Source organism: Pelobates fuscus, chromosome 9 (genome assembly GCF_036172605.1).
Source record: "Pelobates fuscus isolate aPelFus1 chromosome 9, aPelFus1.pri, whole genome shotgun sequence".
NCBI classification, from domain to species: Eukaryota; Metazoa; Chordata; class Amphibia; order Anura; family Pelobatidae; genus Pelobates; species Pelobates fuscus.
The window spans coordinates 13,002,723-13,023,229 of NC_086325.1; the positions used below are offsets into that span (position 1 = coordinate 13,002,723).

The 20,507-nt window shown below is 47.3% G+C and overlaps 1 protein-coding gene across 1 annotated transcript; it reads right to left on the reverse strand.

The window, feature by feature from the left end:
- Nucleotides 1-1,416: 1,416 nt before the first annotated feature.
- On the reverse strand, nucleotides 1,417-16,010 carry MED29 (mediator complex subunit 29). The gene is made up of 4 exons (XM_063433212.1): nucleotides 15,791-16,010; nucleotides 12,297-12,355; nucleotides 10,582-10,666; nucleotides 1,417-2,409 (listed from the first exon to the last, which is right to left on the reverse strand). Exons 1-4 carry the CDS (start codon nucleotides 15,962-15,964, stop codon nucleotides 2,179-2,181), a joined length of 549 nt encoding a protein of 182 aa, XP_063289282.1. The 5' UTR covers nucleotides 15,965-16,010; the 3' UTR covers nucleotides 1,417-2,178.
- Nucleotides 16,011-20,507: the final 4,497 nt, after the last annotated feature.

Sequence of the window (20,507 nt, forward strand, 5' to 3'; positions counted from 1 at the left end):
TGGATGGTGGGGGGGGTTCTCTGTATATAGTTCAATGGATGGTGGGGGGGTCTCTGTATATAGTTCAATGGATGGTGGGGGGGTCTCTGTATATAGTTTAATGGATGGTGGGGGGGTCTCTGTATATAGTTTAATGGATGGTGGGGGGTCTCTGTATATAGTTTAATGGATGGTGGGGGGGTCTCTGTATATAGTTTAATGGATGGTGGGGGGGTCTCTGTATATAGTTTAATGGATGGTGGGGGGGTCTCTGTATATAGTTTAATGGATGGTGGGGGGTCTCTGTATATAGTTGGATGGTGGGGGGGGTCTCTATATAGTTTAATGGATGGTGGGGGGGGTCTCTATATAGTTTAATAGACGGTGGGGGGGTCTTGGTGTAGGTAAATGGACAGGGCAAAGCATTTTATGGAAGTGGTTATGGTCTCTGTGTATAGTTCAGTGGCAGGTGGATTGGAGTATATGGTGGGCGTTACTGCCTGTAGAATCTCAGCATATAAAACACTTGTTTACTAAGGCTAGAAATTGTTGTAATTTGAACAATTTGACTGTATTTATAGAAAGAGGAAGCGCTGTTATTTAGCAAGTAAAACACAGCCCTTCTCCCCGCACTTCCTTCCCTTTTCTTTCTACCTCTGTGGTTAAACCGTACAGGGAACAGAATGTTCTGTAAGTGAATCATGTGTTAGAGTAGACAACAGCCCCTCCCTTCACAGCAAGCACGGGTATATACCAGGTCCGGGAAAATCCCAGGGTGCCGAGTGCGAGCGCTCATGGAGAGCCCTGAATTACTGACAAAAATATGCAGCTATCCAAGTCCAGCTGGAAACGGTTCCAATAAATAATCTGATAGCAGTATGAGGTGATGGCTGGCTTCCAAACCAACAGCAACATTTAACATATTGGGGAATGCGGTAAAAATAATAGGAAATTCTATATGCAGGAAGGCAAACAACACATGGCAGTATAGAAACAGTCTTTAATTTTACCAGTTTTTTTTTTTTTTTATTGAAAAAGCAATCCTTTTTGTTCTGTTTAAAACAAAAACAAATGAAAACGCTGCACCTTGGCCTATAGAAAATATATTCTGCAAGTGAGGCATCATGGGTTAAAACAGTCTGGGAATGAGGCCTTTGTGGGTAAATATGTTCAAGATAAAGCAATCATACGGAAGTTGTAGCCAGAATGGCTAGATAACCCGAGAAGGGCACAGCATTTGTAAAGAACTCCATAGAAAACCAAGAAAATATAGAAGAAAAAAAATGAAAATCATGGAAGAAATTTTATATTTTCTCTTCTTTACGATTTCCCAGGAACATGGCTATTTTCTTACTTTTACCCAAAGGGGAGTTTTACATAAAAAAAAGAAAGAAAAAAAGACACTCAAAGCACCATAACCACCCATAGTTTACAGAACTTTTACCTCACATTGACACCATGAGCTGAATAACTAGCTTTAATAAACACAGGGGGCTGCAGTTGTTATGGTGCTTAGAGTGGCCCTGTACATCAGGAGGACAAGGTTAGTGGGAGCATTCGTTTGCTAACAATACAGCAGAGAGAATCGGAGAAAGAAGCTCACCTTTAGTAGTCCGTATTGCATTGCCTGGAAAATGTATTTGTGAAATTAGTGAGTTTACCAGTAATATGCGCACAACAAAATGGCTGCTCTGACTAGCACGCAGAATTCACATCAACATTGGCGGAGGCCGTTTATTAGAACAAAAATACCCTCCAATAGTTTGACAAGTGATAATTGCTGGCTTCCCATTGCAGCCATAGTTTTATGCGCAGTGCGTTCCCAGGCCACACATCGGCAGCACACTGCGAGGCCTGGTTAACAGATAACGAGGAGTCTATCAGTACAGCCAGCACACCGATACTGCACTCAGGTCTAATCTACAGTTAGCCGTCATTGCTCTCACACACAGAAGTAGGGATTAGTCAAGCCACAAGACATCAATATGGAACCCAGAGCCTCCAAATAAAGGATGCGGGTTTTGAATGGAAAGTCACCTCCTGATCATAGCAATCAAAATAGCCTTCCTGCAGGAAATGCCAGGAATGTCCAGAGTATCGCAGTCCTTTCCATGCTTTCTGTACTCGGCCATGATAGGACTAGCGTAGTATGACAAGGTGCCCTCAAAGTGCCAGGTGTGGCATAACACACCTTCAGCCTTAAGGGGCACCCTGAGTGACAGGACTCTTGCCCATGATCTTTTTGGAGCACTCCAGCAGGGCATTGTGAATGTCCTTCGCACAAGCGATCTGCGATTTGATCATACTTAGGTAGTGGGTATAGGGCAAGCTTTCTGTCTGAACAGCATCAGGCTTGGTAGCAGTGGGCACCAGGGTGGGCGAGTGCTTGGCGCTGTCGTAGCTCTGTGACAGGCATTCATAGGCAAGGCGCTGAGGGAAGAGATTAGAGAAAGGTCAGTATCCCAAAGTGACAAAATTACAGTCTCACACACAAAACAAGAAACTCCATATTGGATAAAATACGAGAGAAGCCGAGAACATGCAGGGAAATGATCAAGGGTTGGATGGCGCTCGTCCAGTCACCAGAGCAAATAATTCATCACTAATAAATAAACTCAACCATCAAAACCTCCCACATCAGCACAGTTTCATCCCAGCATTTACACTGGAAGGGGGAATAACTACAGCCAAGACACAACTTGTGTTTACATATCCTCTCTGATGAGGCTGCAAGCTCTTGGGAACAGGTCATGTCACCCTTTCTCCTTTTAGCTTTTAAGCCTTTTGAAATATAACAGTCACCTAATTTCCATATATCACCACCTATTCTTTAGACTAACATCTTCTAGGTAGTTAAAACCGTTAAATACAAAAAGTCTGTAGCACTCAATAATAGCAAGTAAGATAATTACTACAATCCTGCAACATGTCACTGCTTGCCTTTCTTCCATCTCTGACTGGATGTCCTCCCGCTTTCTGAAACTCAATCTCTCTAAAACTGAGCTCCTTGTCTTTCCTCCTCCTAATACTGATCCTCCTCTTTCGCTCTCCCTTCAAGTTTGTGGTACCCACATCAGTCCATCCTTGCAAGCGCGCTGTCTTGGCGTCATACTTGATTCTGGCCTCACCTTTGAGCCTCACATCCAGCATGTTGCCAAATCCTGTAGATTCCACCTTAAAAACATAGCCCGCATCTGCCCCTTTCTTGCACCAGATACTACCAAGGAGCTTGTCCATGCCCTAGTAATTTCCCGCATGGATTATTGCAGTGTTTCCCAACCCAGTCCTCAAGGCACACCTACCAGTCCAGGATTTAAGGATTGCCCAGTTTTGTCTAAGGTGTTTTTTCTTTTTTTCTAAAAACACCTTAGACAAAACTGGGTAATCCTTAAATCCTGGACTGGTAGGTGTGCCTTGAGGACTGGGTTGGGAAACACTGCATTATTGTAACCCTCTCCTGATTTGTCTTCCCAAAAGCCGTACTGCACCGCTACAGTTCGTAATGAACGCTGCTGCCAGACTGATTTTCCTCTCTAGTCGGTCCTCTCACACCTCACCCCTCTGTCAGTCCTTACATTGGCTTCCTGTATGCTATAGGAGTCAATTCAAGGTACTAATTCACACCTATAAAGCACTGAACAATTCTAGCCCCTCTTATATCTCCCCTCTTATATCTCACAGATCCATAGGTAAGTCCCTTCTCTGTCTCTCCGCTCTGCCCGTGACCACCTCCTGTCCGTTGTCCGCACCCGTACGGCCAACTCACGCTTGCAGGACTTCTCACGGGCGGCTCCCTTCCTATGGAATAGCCTGCCTACCGCCATCAGACTCTCCCCTAGTCTTGCATCTTTTAAGAAGTGCCTTAAAACCTATATCTTTAGGAAAGCTTATGGCCTCCCAGACTAACCAATACCTCACATACCTGTCTCTTGCTCTCTCCTAAAGGGCAGCACTCTACTCTCTCCTCCAGCTCTGCTTCACTCCCACCTTATCTGTTGGCGCTTTATAAATGGCAATAATAATAATAAATACAACTACGTTAGATGTTAATGAAGTCGCATTGAAAAAAAAGTTTAAAAAGAGGCTTTTCATGTCACCACCAACCCGAAGACTCCATCTACTGGCCAAAATTGTTATGCAACCAGCTGATACAGATTCTAATTTTCCATAACAATTCAAGCCTCAGTTGTAACCAGCAACATCCTTTAACAACTGCCTCAAAACAAATCCTCCTGACAAAACACTGCGTCACTATCTCAGTATTTCTCTAAAGCCCATGGAACCAGACTTGATGCATATTCAGGCCTTGCACAATGCCTATGCACAGTAAAACCAGACCTCGTTAAGTCTAGCAGGAGTTTCATTAGAGTGTGACTCACAAATAATCAAGATGTAGATTGAGGTCAAGGAGTTTATTTCCCACGTTAAGCACCAAGTATTTCAATAAGCCTGTAGGGGCTCTTAGAGATCACTAAAAGCAAGCATGAAGTGACAATAGCAGGTGCCCTGAAACTGGGCTGGCAAGAGGCTCTGTCCCCAGTCTACCATTTAACAACCCTAAACCCGCATGCACCGCGGCAACTCCAAATAGATCTAAGTGGGTCCTGCCAGACAGATATCAGACACGATGCAGAGGGAGTCAGGTCGCCCCAAAGCTCTATGCGGTCACCACTTCACTTCCAGGTACGGACAGTAAAAAAATAAATCACAATCTCTAAACTCACAGTTCTCCCCTCACTAGTTATATCCAGCCCCCACGCCCACCCCTAAATTAAACTCAAATTTAAAAAAAAATGTTGTTACTTACCTTTCTTGCAGTGCCCCCACTCAGTGCTACCACCCTGTCCTCCTCCTGCAACGTCCTCTTGGAGGCGTCGCTTCCCGACTTCTTGTCCAATCCAATGCTCTTCCATAAGGTATGAGTGTCCAATCAAACGCTTCTCATAGGGAAACATTGAATCTAGTGCTCCCCTATGAGCTGCATTTGATGATGTTAAGCGGTCTCAGATTTAGAATGTTGAACGCAGTTAGAGGAAGCATCTCTAGTGGATGTCAACCAGTCAGCAACTAGAGGTGCATTCAATCCTTCAATCAAGACACTTCCATATCTACTAAACAGCAACAATTTAGATTGAAGGGTTACAATGACCAGGTTCCTGCACCCAGACCACTTCATTGAGAAACTGGATGGGGTGCTTTAGTGTCCCTTTGTTTCTTGGTCACGGCAGGTACGGTAGTAATAATCTTACCAAAAGGTAGACCGCAAGAAAACAGCCATCTTATTGCATGGAGTGCAGCCAAAAGCAAACATTACAGAAATGGGTTTATCAGTTAGGAGTCATTTAATAAACCTGGTTACGCAAAGAGAAATTCCATGAATACAATTTGATTGCAAACAGAAAGGACAGCTATCCTTTCAATATAATACTACTCAATTACCCTACTACTATACTTCAGAACAAACCTGCTCCCAATGAATGTTACAGGAACACTCCAGCACCAACAGCTTCATCTCAGTGCGGTGTTTTGTTTTACAGAGAAATCCAACTTCTCCTACCGAAAGGCAGCTCATGGAGCTCAAAACCCCCTCACGAAGGCAGATTTATTGAGTGTGTAGGTAGCAAGGGAGCTGTAATCTACCTGCTCTGCACCAATGCGCGCCCCGCTATAATGCTGGGAGCCGGAAAATGACTTCACTCCGGCCCTGGCATACTAAACGGCATACAGGGCTGAGGAGGAAGATTATCAGCGCAGCCCCCACTGGAACCCCAGTATCCAATCCAGCTCTCCCAAAAGGTAGGGAGGCTGGGTGGACAAATTTAAATAAAACAAATACTTTGTGTGCGTCTGTCAGTGAGTGTCAGTCGGTGAGTATGTTTAGGTTACCTGCCCCCTTCCAATCACATGGGAAAGGTGTTTTTACCTCCCCCCCCCCCCACCACCCCCCACCCCAACATGCTTGCTGGTCTTACTGCGGCTGGCAGAGTTCATATATTTTGACGATCTCAGCAAATCTAACGCTTTCCCCTTATAGGAAAGCACTGGGAGACTTGTGCATGCACGGCAAAATGCCATGCTGCGACAATCAACATCTCCTCATAGAGATGCAGTGAATCAATTGCCCCTCTATTGGGAGCATTAAACGCCTCCATGCAGAGTGGAGACACTAAAAGTAGGTGCTGCGCTGACTCAGGAAGCACCTCTAGAGGCAGTCTGAGTGACTGCCACTAGAGATGATACTAGGCAGCAATGTAAACATTGCCTTTTGTCTAAAAAGACAGTGTTTCCTTGGAAAAGCGTGCACAGACTGGCTATAGACTTCAGAACAACCATATTAAGCTGTAGTGGTTCTGGTGACTATAGTGTCTCTTTAAGAATTGTATTTTTGACATTGGAAAACCTGGCCCCTAGATTCCAAGCAAGTTTGTCAAGCCCTGGCATATGGAATAGAAATATAGGCCAAGAAATGGTAAACTGCTTTTAGAACGGAGATGCTGCCCCCTGCTGGCTGTCTCAAGAAGTGGATGGTTAGATTTCACCTAGTCTTGGCTACCAGGTGGCATAATTTGTTCCGCTCATTTAAACAATTATATGGCTGTCACTTGTTTCTGATACAAAGCTGAACTTGAAACAGCTGTTCAATGTGACAAAATAAGCCAAGTCCTCTGTGCACAGCCTCCTGTATCCCGAGTCATGCAATGTAATCCTCTACAGACTAAACCGGGTCCGCAAGAGACATGAGCTCTAACCGGAAACAGGCAGAGTTATTTACTAAAGTGTGACTGGACAGGAAATCAAAGAGAATGTCACGTGTTAAATAATCAAAACTACAAAAATGTAGCCATTTAGAATTTTCGACTGTGGCCCAAGTTTTTCAATTCGCTTCAAAATTCTAACTCTGTACATATGAATGGCAGAGTTTATCAACGATGCCCCATACTGAGGGGAGTTAAAAAACGCCTTGGAGAATTTTTCCGCCTTAAAAAGTTTTTTTGAAATTAAGTTTTTCATTCACTGGAAGCCAATTTTTTGCAGTTTGTGTTCAACAAAACACATCTCTCTCATTTATTGTACCAACACACATTATATACCTTTTATTAGAGGGCAAAAGGGACTTTAATTTGATGTGACATATACAAATTCTCATTTATTAAAAAAATAAATTAAAAAAGCAAAATAATGAAAAAAAATATTTAAAACAAAAATATTTTTTTGCAATAATTACGTGTGCAAAAATATGTCCAGCCTAGGAAAAGTACCGTATATACTCGAGTATAAGCCGAGTTTTTTAGCACATTTTTTGTGCTAAAAAACCCCAACTCGGCTTATACTCAAGTCAATAGTCTGTATTATGGCAATTTACATTGCCATAATACAGACAGGGGCTGTGGGGGCTGCAGAGATCTTACTTACCTCTCCTACAGCTCCTGTCAGCTCTCTCCTCCTCCGCGCCGTCCGTTCAGCACCTCGGTCAGCTCCCAGTGTAAATCTCGCGAGAGCCGCGGCTCTCGCGAGACTTACACTGGGAGCTGACAGAGGGAGCTGCACAGACCGCGCGGAGGAGGAGAGAGCTGACAGGAGCTGCAGGACAGGTAAGTTACAGCTCTGCCAGCCCCCCTCTCCCCCCACTGAACTGCCAATGCCACTGGACCACCAGGGAAGGAGAGCTCCCCTCCCTGCTATGTATCAAGCAGGGAGGGGGGACGAAAAAAAAAAGATAATAATAAAAAAAATAATTAAATAATAAATAATAATAAAAAAATAAATAATAATTAAATTAAATAAATAAAAATAATAATAATAATAAAAAAAAAATTAAAATAATAAAAATAAAATAAAATAAATTGCCCACCCCCCACCAAGGCTCTGCAACACACACACACGCGCTGCACTCATACACGCGCTGCACTCATACACTCACACTGCATTCATACACACACACTGCATTCATACACACACACTGCATTCATACACACACACTGCATTCATACACACACACTGCATTCATACACACACACTGCATTCATACACACACACTGCATTCATACACACACACTGCATTCATACACACACACTGCATTCATACACACACACTGCATTCATACACACACACTGCATTCATACACACACACTGCATTCATACACACACACTGCATTCATACACTCACACTGCATTCATACACTCACACTGCATTCATACACTCACACTGCATTCATACACTCACACTGCATTCATACACTCACACTGCATTCATACACTCACACTGCATTCATACACTCACACTGCATTCATACACTCACACTGCATTCATACACTCACACTGCATTCATACACTCACACTGCATTCATACACTCACACTGCATTCATACACTCACACTGCATTCATACACTCACACTGCATTCATACACTCACACTGCATTCATACACTCACACTGCATTCATACACACACACTGCATTCATTATACACACACTGTAAATAAATATTCAATTAATATATTTTTTTTAGGATCTAATTTTATTTAGAAATTTACCAGTAGCTGCTGCATTTCTCACCCTAGTCTTATACTCGAGTCAATAAGTTTTCCCATTTTTGGGGGTAAAATTAGGGGCCTCGGCTTATATTCGGGTCGGCTTATACTCGAGTATATACGGTAATTCAAAATCAATTCATTTATGTGTCTTGATTTACAAAGTACATAATATGCGAAGGATTTCAGTTTATTTTAAAGTTACAGGTCACAAACTACAAGGACTAAAATAAAATTTTAATGTGAAAAATTTTAGAAGTTGGTATGTTTGTCTTGTAAGTTTAGTTGCCATCACAGAAAAAAAAAAATTGCCACACAAAAGTATATATTTATATAAAGTAGACATCGCAGGCTATTTACCTAAGGTTATTTTGACACTTTCTACATAGCCATTTCACAGCCACTCTCTGCTAAATATTGGAAGTAAAATTGTGTTTTTTCTCTATTTTGGCATATACACATAACAGGGTTTTTGTAACGTGTAGTTCGTAAAGCTGGTGTGTGCTATTCCTGTACAGAACCCCATATTGTGTTTAGCTACATCTGCTGAGTATAATGATACCCCCATTGTATACCTTTGCCCCTATTCTGTGAAGCTACAGTGCCATATAGGAGACCATGCTATTTCAGTTTCTATAGTTAGAATTCTCATAGATGGTCCTATGTCTGATTTTATGGCATTATAGCCATTTGACTGTTCAAATAACTCCACAAAGGCCTTCCATTTGAGAAAGCAGACACTCCAGGGTATCTTATTAGGCATATATTATACCTTAACTTGCCAGCAGTTTTTGGCCAACATATTTCAAATTTAGTTGCATTTTTGCTGGGTATTTCGCACATTTGATAAGTGAGACAGCCATAAATGTCCCATAAGTATGCTCAGTTACATCTTCTGAGTAAAACAATATGCCCAATGTATGATCTAGACACTATTTTGTGAAGTTACAGTGCTGTACAAGAGACCTGACAATTTCAGATTTTTAAGTGTGAATTTTCATAGATGGTTTTGATGGGTCCGTGTTCTATTTTGAAATATTTTAGCAGGCTTCTTATTCCAACTACCCCAAAAAGGCATACTATTTCTTAAAGAAGACACCCGAGGGTATTTCAAAAGCTATATTTTGAACCTTAGCGTGGGGATCATTTTTCCGCTAGCTTGTACCAAGCATTTTTTTCTGCCTTTATGACACACAAAGTGAGTTTTGCACTATTTATTTTGCAAACCTTCAGTGTGCTACGGCTCTACAATACTTTCTATCTTGCTCAGCTATGTCATCTGAGCACAGCAATACCCCCATATGTACCTTTGCCAGGTATATGTGGACCTTGAAAGGGCACATTTGATACGCAGCTATTTAAGTTTTTTCAAACTTTGAATTTTTACTTTGGAAATTTTTTTAGCAGGTTGTTTTTTTCCCAATTACTTAACAAAGGCATACCATATCCTAAAGAAGACACCCCAGGGTGTTTCAAAAGGCATATTTTGAACCTTAGCGTGGGATCATTTTTTCACTAGCCTGTACCAAGTGGAGAGGTAATACGCAAAGTTAGCTTTTAAAAACTTAGTTTAAACTTTTTAAAACCTTTTTTTTTTTTTACTGTTAACCCCTAACTAGCCTAACAGTAAATCCCTCAATTTCCCCACTAACACCCTAACTAAATAAATATTTAAGTAACTAAATAAATTTAACCCCTGAGAGTTAAAAAAATATAAAATAAAAGTTAACCCTCAGGGGTTAAAAGAAAAAAAAAAAATCAGATCACAGTGAAATACTGTGATCTATATTTTGATCATTGCAGACAGTGATCAAAGGGCTGGGAAGGGGTTAAATTTTTATTGGGAAGGGGTGAGGGAGGGAGGGATTTTACAACTAACTTTTTTTTTTCTTGCAGAGAGCAGCAGAATAGCACCATCTGTCTCCCTTCACTTTACAGCTTACAAGGAGACAGATAGGGACTCCTGGTCAGAGCGATCACGTGGGCTGTGAAAGTAAAACTTTAACCCCACGATTGAAGCAATCTGGGGTTAATTTTAGTATTGGATATATTAAATGCAGAAAAACTCACCAGACAAAGCTCTAACTGATCACACAGTGCGTAGAACTCCTCTAAGCTCTTATCAAATCTCTGCACAGGACCATCCGCGCTCTTCCTGAATGATGGGAAGAGAAACAGGACAGGCTGAAACATGGGCAACGAAACATACAAGCAACGTGAGCAAACTGGCAGTAAATAGTAGGGATCGACAGATTATCGGTTTGCCGACATTCCGATTTTGGCAAATATCGGTATCGGCCACTATTGATACTGATATTGCCAATAATGTGAGAGGCGGGGGTGGTCCAGCGCATGCACGGCTGGCGCGTCCATAAGGCGCACCAGCTCTGGGGTCGCAAAAAATCAAGTGACTGGCAGAAAGGAAGCACACAGCGCTCCCCCTACCAGTCACTCAGTGTAGCATGGTTGAGCGGAGCAGAGCGGACCATGGTACAGGAGCTTCAGTTTCCTGTACCCGGCCAGACTGACTGTCGTCTGGTGCGCACGGCCACGCTACAAGAGAGGTAATGAGGCACACCAGGGAGGGGAGAGGAAGACTAAGGGGGAGGGAGGGGAGTGGAGAGGACCACTGAGGGACAGGGAGGGGAGTGGAGAGGACCACTGAGGGAAAGGGAGGGGAGAGGTACACTGAGGTACAGGGAAGGGAGGGGGAAGAGAGAGGAACACTTAATGTTCTTGAAAACATAAAACAAAAATCTCACTGGCATGTATATTTTGTGCATTTATCACTAAAAAATAAAGATTCCCCCACCAAAAAGTAAATAAGCATGTTCAGTTAACAGTAGATTTGTGTAGAATTTCAAAACGGTAAATGTACAGAAGATTGGTACGTTATCTGCGATCAGCCTGAAAGTTCACATAGTATCGGTATCAGCAAAAAAAAAAAAAAAAAACACAAACCAATATCGTCAAGCTCTACTAAATAGCACCGTATGACAAATTCACAGCCCTTGACCCCAGCCTCCATCACACTCACAATCATGTATTCACAGTTATAACACCCCCTTCATATACCACGTTCACAGTCCTGTACTCACAGTAATCACAACTCATTCATACACCACTCTCACAGTCTTACATGGGGAGTCTCACACACAGCATAGAAACATAGAATGTGACGGCATCTAGTCTGCCAAATTTTCCAAATACTTTAAATTAGTCCATGGCCTTATTTTACAGCTAGGACAGCCTTATGCCTATCCCACGCATGCTTAAACTCCTTTACTGTGTTAGCCTCTACCACTTCAGCTGGAAGCCTATTCCATGCATCCACTACCCTCTCAGTAAAGTAATACTTCCTGATATTATTTTTAAACCTTTGTCCCTCTAATTTAACAATGTTCTCTTGTTCTGGTAGTTTTTCTTCTTTTAAATATGGTCTCCTCCTTTACTGTGTTGATTCCCTTTATGTATTTAAATGTTTCCATCATATCCCCCGTCTCGTCTTTCCTCCAAGCTATACATGTTAAGATCCTTTAACCTTTCCTGGTAAGTTTTATCCTGCAATCCATGAATCAGTTTAGTAGCCCTTCTCTGAACTCTCTCTAAAGTATCAATATCCTTCTGAAGATATGGTCTCCAGTACTGCGTACAATACTCCAAGTGAGGTCTCGCCAGTGTTCTGTATAATATCGCCCTTGTATGGGGAGTCAGACTGTTTACACCCATAGTATTGCACTTGCGGTGTGAGGGTCTCAATGAGTCAAACAGATGGTGAAACTTACTGTCCGTTATCGATGTTTGTATTCTGTGCAAGATTTTGGGCTGCAACTTTCATCAAGTTCTAGAAAAAAAAAATAAGAAAAGCCAAACAACTGTTATTCTCAAATCTGCATATGTACCTTACTTAGCGAACGTTCACCCTCCATCCCAGCCTGCAACGACCAAAGCTAAACAGAGGAACACACTCAGGGTTATTCACAGTGAATTCAATGTAAACTTCACATTTAAGGCCAGAGTTGCTGAACTGAAAGCATAGCAGGCTTTTTTTCTACTACAGTTCTTTTAACGATAAATGTCACAATAAATTCCCGTTTTTACTTTAGTGAATAACCTTAAATTCTCTCCCTTTCTCACCCACAGACTCACCACCCCCTGCAGGCTCTCTCCCCCACCCCCCCACTCACCTGCAAGCTCTCTCCCCCCCCCCCCCCCCCCTCACACTGACCTGCAAGCTTCTCCCCCCCCTCGCACTGACCTGCAAGCTTCTCCCGCCCCCCTCGCACTGACCTGCAGGCTCTCTCTCTTCCCCCCCTCGCACTGACCTGCAGGCTCTCTCTCTTCCCCCCCCTCGCACTGACCTGCAGGCTCTCTCTCTTCCCCCCCCTCGCACTGACCTGCAGGCTCTCTCTCTTCCCCCCCCTCGCACTGACCTGCAGGCTCTCTCTCTTCCCCCCCTCGCACTGACCTGCAGGCTCTCTCTCTTCCCCCCCCTCGCACTGACCTGCAGGCTCTCTCTCTTCCCCCCCCCTCGCACTGACCTGCAGGCTCTCTCTCTTCCCCCCCCTCGCACTGACCTGCAGGCTCTCTCTCTTCCCCCCCCTCGCACTGACCTGCAGGCTCTCTCTCTTCCCCCCCCTCGCACTGACCTGCAGGCTCTCTCTCTTCCCCCCCCTCGCACTGACCTGCAGGCTCTCTCTCTTCCCCCCCCTCGCACTGACCTGCAGGCTCTCTCTCTTCCCCCCCCTCGCACTGACCTGCAGGCTCTCTCTCTTCCCCCCCCTCGCACTGACCTGCAGGCTCTCTCTCTTCCCCCCCCTCGCACTGACCTGCAGGCTCTCTCTCTTCCCCCCCCTCGCACTGACCTGCAGGCTCTCTCTCTTCCCCCCCCTCGCACTGACCTGCAGGCTCTCTCTCTCCCCCCCCCCCCCTCACTGACCTGCAGGCTCTCTCTCTTCCCCCCCCCCTCACTGACCTGCAGGCTCTCTCTTCCCCCCCCCCTCACTGACCTGCAGGCTCTCTCTTCCCCCCCCCTCACTGACCTGCAGGCTCTCTCTTCCCCCCCCCCCTCACTGACCTGCAGGCTCTCTCTTCCCCCCCCCCTCACTGACCTGCAGGCTCTCTCTCTTCCCCCCCCCCCTCACTGACCTGCAGGCTCTCTCTCTTCCCCCCCCCCCTCACTGACCTGCAGGCTCTCTCTCTTCCCCCCCCCCTCACTGACCTGCAGGCTCTCTCTCTTCCCCCCCCCCTCACTGACCTGCAGGCTCTCTCTCTTCCCCCCCCCTCACTGACCTGCAGGCTCTCTCTCTTCCCCCCCCCGCACTGACCTGCAGGCTCTCTTCCCCCCCCTCGCACTGACCTGCAGGCTCTCTCTTCCCCCCCCTCGCACTGACCTGCAGGCTCTCTCTCTTCCCCCCCTCGCACTGACCTGCAGGCTCTCTCTCTTCCCCCCCTCGCACTGACCTGCAGGCTCTCTCTCTTCCCCCCCTCGCACTGACCTGCAGGCTCTCTCTCTTCCCCCCCTCGCACTGACCTGCAGGCTCTCTCTCTTCCCCCCCCCCTCGCACTGACCTGCAGGCTCTCTCTCTTCTCCCCCCCCCCCTCCCTGCAGGCTCTCTCTCTTCTCCCCCCCCCCCTCCCTGCAGGCTCTCTCTCTCTTTCCCCCCCCCCCTCCCTGCAGGCTCTCTCTCTTCTCCCCCCCCCCCTCCCTGCAGGCTCTCTCTCTCTTTCCCCCCCCCTCCCTGCAGGCTCTCTCTCTTTCCCCCCCCCCTCCCTGCAGGCTCTCTCTCTTTCCCCCCCCTCCCTGCAGGCTCTCTCTCTTTCCCCCCCCCCTCCCTGCAGGCTCTCTCTCTTTCCCCCCCCTCCCTGCAGGCTCTCTCTCTTTCCCCCCCCCCTCCCTGCAGGCTCTCTCTCTTTCCCCCCCCCTCCCTGCAGGCTCTCTCTCTTTCCCCCCCCCTCCCTGCAGGCTCTCTCTCTTTCCCCCCCCCTCCCTGCAGGCTCTCTCTCTTTCCCCCCCCCCTCCCTGCAGGCTCTCTCTCTTTCCCCCCCCCCTCCCTGCAGGCTCTCTCTCTTCCCCCCCCTCGCACTGACCTGCAGGCTCTCTCTCTTCCCCCCCCCCCCTCACACTGACCTGCAGGCTCTCTCTCCCCCCCCCTCACACTGACCTGCAGGCTCTCTCTCCCCCCCCCCCCCTCACACTGACCTGCAGGCTCTCTCTCCCCCCCCCCCCCTCACACTGACCTGCAGGCTCTCTCTCCCCCCCCCCCCTCACACTGACCTGCAGGCTCTCTCCCCCCCCCCCCCCCTCACACTGACCTGCAGGCTCTCTCTCCCCCCCCCCCTCACACTGACCTGCAGGCTCTCTCCCCCCCCCCTCACACTGACCTGCAGGCTCTCTCCCCCCCCCCTCACACTGACCTGCAGGCTCTCTCTCCCCCCCCCCCTCACACTGACCTGCAGGCTCTCTCCCCCCCCCCTCACACTGACCTGCAGGCTCTCTCCCCCCCCCCTCACACTGACCTGCAGGCTCTCTCCCCCCCCCCCTCACACTGACCTGAAGGCTCTCTCCCCCCCCCCTCACACTGACCTGCAGGCTCTCTCTCCCCCCCCCCCCTCACACTGACCTGCAGGCTCTCTCTCCCCCCCCCCTCACACTGACCTGCAGGCTCTCTCTCCCCCCCCCCTCACACTGACCTGCAGGCTCTCTCTCCCCCCCCCCCCTCACACTGACCTGCAGGCTCTCTCCCCCCCCCCCCCCCTCACACTGACCTGCAGGCTCTCTCTCCCCCCCCCCCTCACACTGACCTGCAGGCTCTCTCCCCCCCCCCTCACACTGACCTGCAGGCTCTCTCCCCCCCCCCTCACACTGACCTGCAGGCTCTCTCCCCCCCCCCTCACACTGACCTGCAGGCTCTCTCTCCCCCCCCCCCTCACACTGACCTGCAGGCTCTCTCCCCCCCCCCTCACACTGACCTGCAGGCTCTCTCCCCCCCCCCTCACACTGACCTGCAGGCTCTCTCCCCCCCCCTCACACTGACCTGCAGGCTCTCTCTCCCCCCCCCCCCTCACACTGACCTGCAGGCTCTCTCTCCCCCCCCCCCTCACACTGACCTGCAGGCTCTCTCTCCCCCCCCCCTCACACTGACCTGCAGGCTCTCTACCCCCCCCCCCTCACACTGACCTGCAGGCTCTCTCTCTCCCCCCCCCCTCACACTGACCTGCAGGCTCTCTCCCCCCTCACACTGACCTGCAGGCTCTCTCCCTCCCCCCTCACACTGACCTGCAGGCTCTCCTTTAGCTGTGGGATGAGCAGGCGGTATCTCTGGACGGGGTCGAAGTCCTGCTGTTGCTGTGGGAGGCCGAGCTGCCCTCCTCCCGGGGCCGGGGGAGCTCCCTGAGACAGGCCGCCCGCCGGGAGCTGAGACTGTAACTGCTGGCTCATGGGGGCCGCCATTATTGACCTGGGCGGGGCCTGCTACATGGCAGCCTCGCTATGGGGAGAGGCGGGGCTCTGACAGTGATTGACATCAGCAGGGCGGGGCCACCACATAGCCGCGAGAATGGAGAGGCGGGGCTCTGATAGTGATTGACATCGGCAGGGCGGGGCCATCACATAGACGCGAGAATGGAGAGGCGGGGCTCTGATAGTGATTGACATCAGCAGGGCGGGGCCACCACATAGCCGCGAGAAGCGGAGAGGCGGGGCACTGAGAGTGATTGACATCGGCAGGGCGGGGAAGTTAAATAGTGACGGTTAGTGACGTAAATGGGTGGAGAGAATGCTCTGAGTGACGTAGAAGATGAGGTAATTAGGGACATTACATCATAACATTATCTGAGAATCACATCTGCCCTGAATAGATATAACCCACGTCCGATAAAACCACGTATTCTATAACCCACGTACGATATAACCCACGTATTCTATAACAATATAACCCACGTATTCTATAACAATATAACCCACGTATTCTATAACCCACGTACGATATAACCCACGTACGATATAACCCACGTACGATATAACCCACGTATTCTATAACAATATAACCCACGTATTCTATAACAATATAACCCACGTATTCTATAACCCACGTACGATATAACCCACGTACGATATAACCCACGTATTCTATAACCCACGTATTCTATAACCCACGTACGATATAACCCACGTATTCTATAACCCACGTATTCTATAACCCACGTACGATATAACCCACGTACGATATAACCCACGTACGATATAACCCACGTATTCTATAACAATATAACCCACGTATTCTATAACAATATAACCCACGTATTGTATAACCCACGTACGATATAACCCACGTACGATATAACCCACGTATTCTATAACAATATAACCCACGTATTCTATAACAATATAACCCACGTATTCTATAACCCACGTACGATATAACCCACGTACGATATAACCCACGTATTCTATAACCCACGTATTCTATAACCCACGTACGATATAACCCACGTACGATATAACCCACGTACGATATAACCCACGTATTCTATAACCCACATATTCTATAACCCACGTACGATATAACCCACGTATTCTATAACCCACGTATTCTATAACCCAGTGTAACGGACCGTTTCACTCACAAGAGGATAAACGTTTAGGCGATAATTACCAGATTTTACTAATTACATGACGTAAAGTCATGATTTTATTAAGGACACGGAGGCGAGTATTAGGCTTTATCTCTTTCTTTATTCCTCAGCAGCAAAGAAAGGATATTGATATTTTTAATATAGCAATAACAAAAAACACAAATACCCCTAAGGGTTAACCATGTAACATTCCATATCTATTAACCAATAGGATCAGTCCTTGTACTATGTCCCCTCATGTGACCTAATCTACTTCCTCTTTCTGACTGGTGCCGAAGCTGAACTCATCAACAGGAAAACTTTTCTCAAACTTGGATAATCTCCGGTAGAGGGTTCCGGTGAGTCTTCCGATAAAATTAGGAGATAGCGGATGATCCTGGTTGTTTCATCACAGTGTTAAGCTGTAGGAGACAGAGAGAGATATGGTAAAATATGTTCGAATATCGTTGTCATGCATATAAGCGATATCAATTTTTTAAAAACAGCATTCATATCTGAAACATTCCATTAGATTGTCAATTTACATTAATTATTCTTATATATAACTTTGAATCTGAACAGTCAACCACTCCAACCTGTTTATGAGCAATTGGGTGGGAAATTACATGTATTGCTTACCGTTCATTGGGCGGGCTAATGTCCTTAATAAAATCATGACTTTACGTCATGTAATTAGTAAAATCTGGTAATTTTATTAAAGGACATGGAGGCTCATATTAGGCTAGTTTAAAGCTGTGAGATGACCATAGACGAGATATGTTCTGTTGGACGAAAGTAAAATTCCTTGAACGTCGATTCTCTGGACCAATCAGCTGTGCGGAGGAGGTCTTCCAGTCTACAACCGATGGAGAATGCTTTTGAGGCCATAGCGCCTCTAGTAGAGTGTGCTCCGTAAACTGATGTGTCGATGTGAGCAGCTGACATTATCCCTTTCACCCATCGTGCCAGAGTTCCTGTGGATACTGGATGATGAGGTTTCCTCACTGCCAAGAACAGGTCCGGTGTTGTTGGGTTCCGGAATGACTGGGTCCGCAGTTCGTATTCCCGCAGACATGCCACCGGGCAGAGGTTAGCGTTGTGAGGAAAAGAGGGGTAGAAGACTGAAGTGATTTTCGACTTCGTACGTCTGGTAATTGTAAACAGAACACCATGTGGGGTGAAGGATCGTGCATCGATATCCAGGGCCCGCACGTCTGATACTCTCTTGCAGGAAATTAAGCACAGGAGCATCGCTAATTTTGCGGACACTTGTTTGAGTGTGAGGTCTGAGTTTGGAGGCCAGTCTTGCAACAGACGAAGGACCATATTCACATCCCATAATGCCATGTAGCGGGGTTGTGGTGGCCGTGCAAATTTCATGCCTCGTAGGAGGCGACAAATTAGTAAATGTTTCCCGGCCGGGGAGCCTTCCCAACAGTTGTGTCCAGCTGAAATCGCTGACCTGTACACGTTTATGGTGCGGTATGCCAAACCTTGTTCGTAAAGGGTAGTCAGGAAGCCCAGCACCTGATTTACAGGAGCACGTATGGGATCCACGTGTTGTTCCATGCACCAACTATACCATGTGTTCCAGGCATGAGTATAGGCTCGTCTTGTCCCTGGGGCCCAAGCTCCTGCCAATAAGTCCAAAGTTGCTTGTGAAACGTTCGGCATGGACCAGGGTCCCCTGAGAGGAGCCATGTTATGAGTCTGAGATGGCCTTGCACTAGAAGTGGGTGAGAGTTCCCATCGGGGTCTGACAATAATTCCGTGCCTCCAGGGATCAATCGGGGAAGGTCGATCGACATTTCCATGAGTGAAGGGAACCATGGCTGTGCCGTCCAAAATGGCGTTATTAATACCAACGATGTTCGGGAGCGCTGTAGGTGTAGGAGAGTTTGCGCTATGAGTGAGAAAGGAGGAAAGGCGTATAGCCTGTTGTTCGGCCAATTTTGTAGGAAGGCATCCACTGCCGTGGCGTCTGGGTCTGGTCTCCAGCTGAAGAATGAGGGAAGTTGAGCATTCAGCCGGGAGGCAAAAAGGTCGATGTGCATAGGTCCCCAGAGTTGGTGGAGCCTCTGGAATATTGTGCGATTCAGTCTCCAGGCACTGTTGTCTCTTAGGTGTCTGGAATTCCAATCCGCTACGGTGTTTGAGAGACCTGGGAGGTATTCCGCCTGTACTGATATGTTGCGACTCAGGCAGAAATACCAAAATTATTTCGCCAGATTTGTGAGTGTTGCGGATCTCGTGCCACCCAGGTGGTTGATGTAGCAAACGGCTGAGATATTGTCCATGCGCAGAAGTATGGAGCAATTGGTCGTGTGTCCGAGGAGACTCCGGAGGGCAAATGACCCGGCTAGAAGTTCCAAACCGTTGATGTGGAGTTCTTTTTCTTCTGAAGACCATTTTCCACCTGTAGAGGTAGGACCACAACGAGCTCCCCATCCCAGTCTGCTCGCGTCGGATTCTATGACGAGATCTGGAGTTGTTCCGAAGATTGTCCTGCCATTCCATGCTTCCATGTGTTGAAGCCACCATGCCAGTTCCTCTTTTGCCGCGCAGTCTAGAGGTATAGAATCGGAATAGGATTGACCCAAGTGTAGGTGGGTGGTTTTGAGTTGTTGCAGGGATCTGTAATGGAGTGGTCCTGGGAAGATCGCTTGTATAGAGGCGGCTAACAGGCCAATTATCCTGGCTAGTTGTCGGAGGGTTAAGACTGGTCGTGTCAACGTCCTCCGGATTTCCTTCTTGATAAGTTTTACCTTCTTGGTAGGTAGACTGAGTGTTCCTTGAATTGCGTCTATATCAAAGCCCAGGAACTCGATCGAGTGGGAGGGTTGCAGGATCGATTTGTCCCAATTGATTAGGAAACCCAGATTTTGCAAAAGGGTCAACGCCCAGGATAGATGTTGGGTCAGGAGTTGGGCGTCGAGGTATATGATCAGCATGTCGTCGAGGTATATGATGAGCCGTACACCTCTGCTGCGAAGGAGAGTGACCACCGGCTTCAGCAGCTTGGTGAAGCACCACGGGGCTGAAGACAGGCCGAAAGGGAGGCAGCGGAAACGCCACATAGTCTGTTCCCATTGGAATTGAAGTAGGTGGTGACATTCCTCGGCAATCGGTATCGTGAGGTATGCATCTTGGAGGTCCAATTTTACCATCCAGTCTCCCAGTCTTAGCAAGTCCCGTAGGCAGTGTATCCCTTCCATCTTGAAGTGATGGTATGTGACAAAGGCGTTGAGAGGCTGTAGGTTTATTACTGGTCTCGTGCCCCCACCTTTCTTGGGTACTAGGAAGATGTTGCTTAGGAACCCGGGGGCGGTAAGCGAGACTTTGTATATCGCACCTTTCTCCTCTAGTGTGCGAATCTCTTT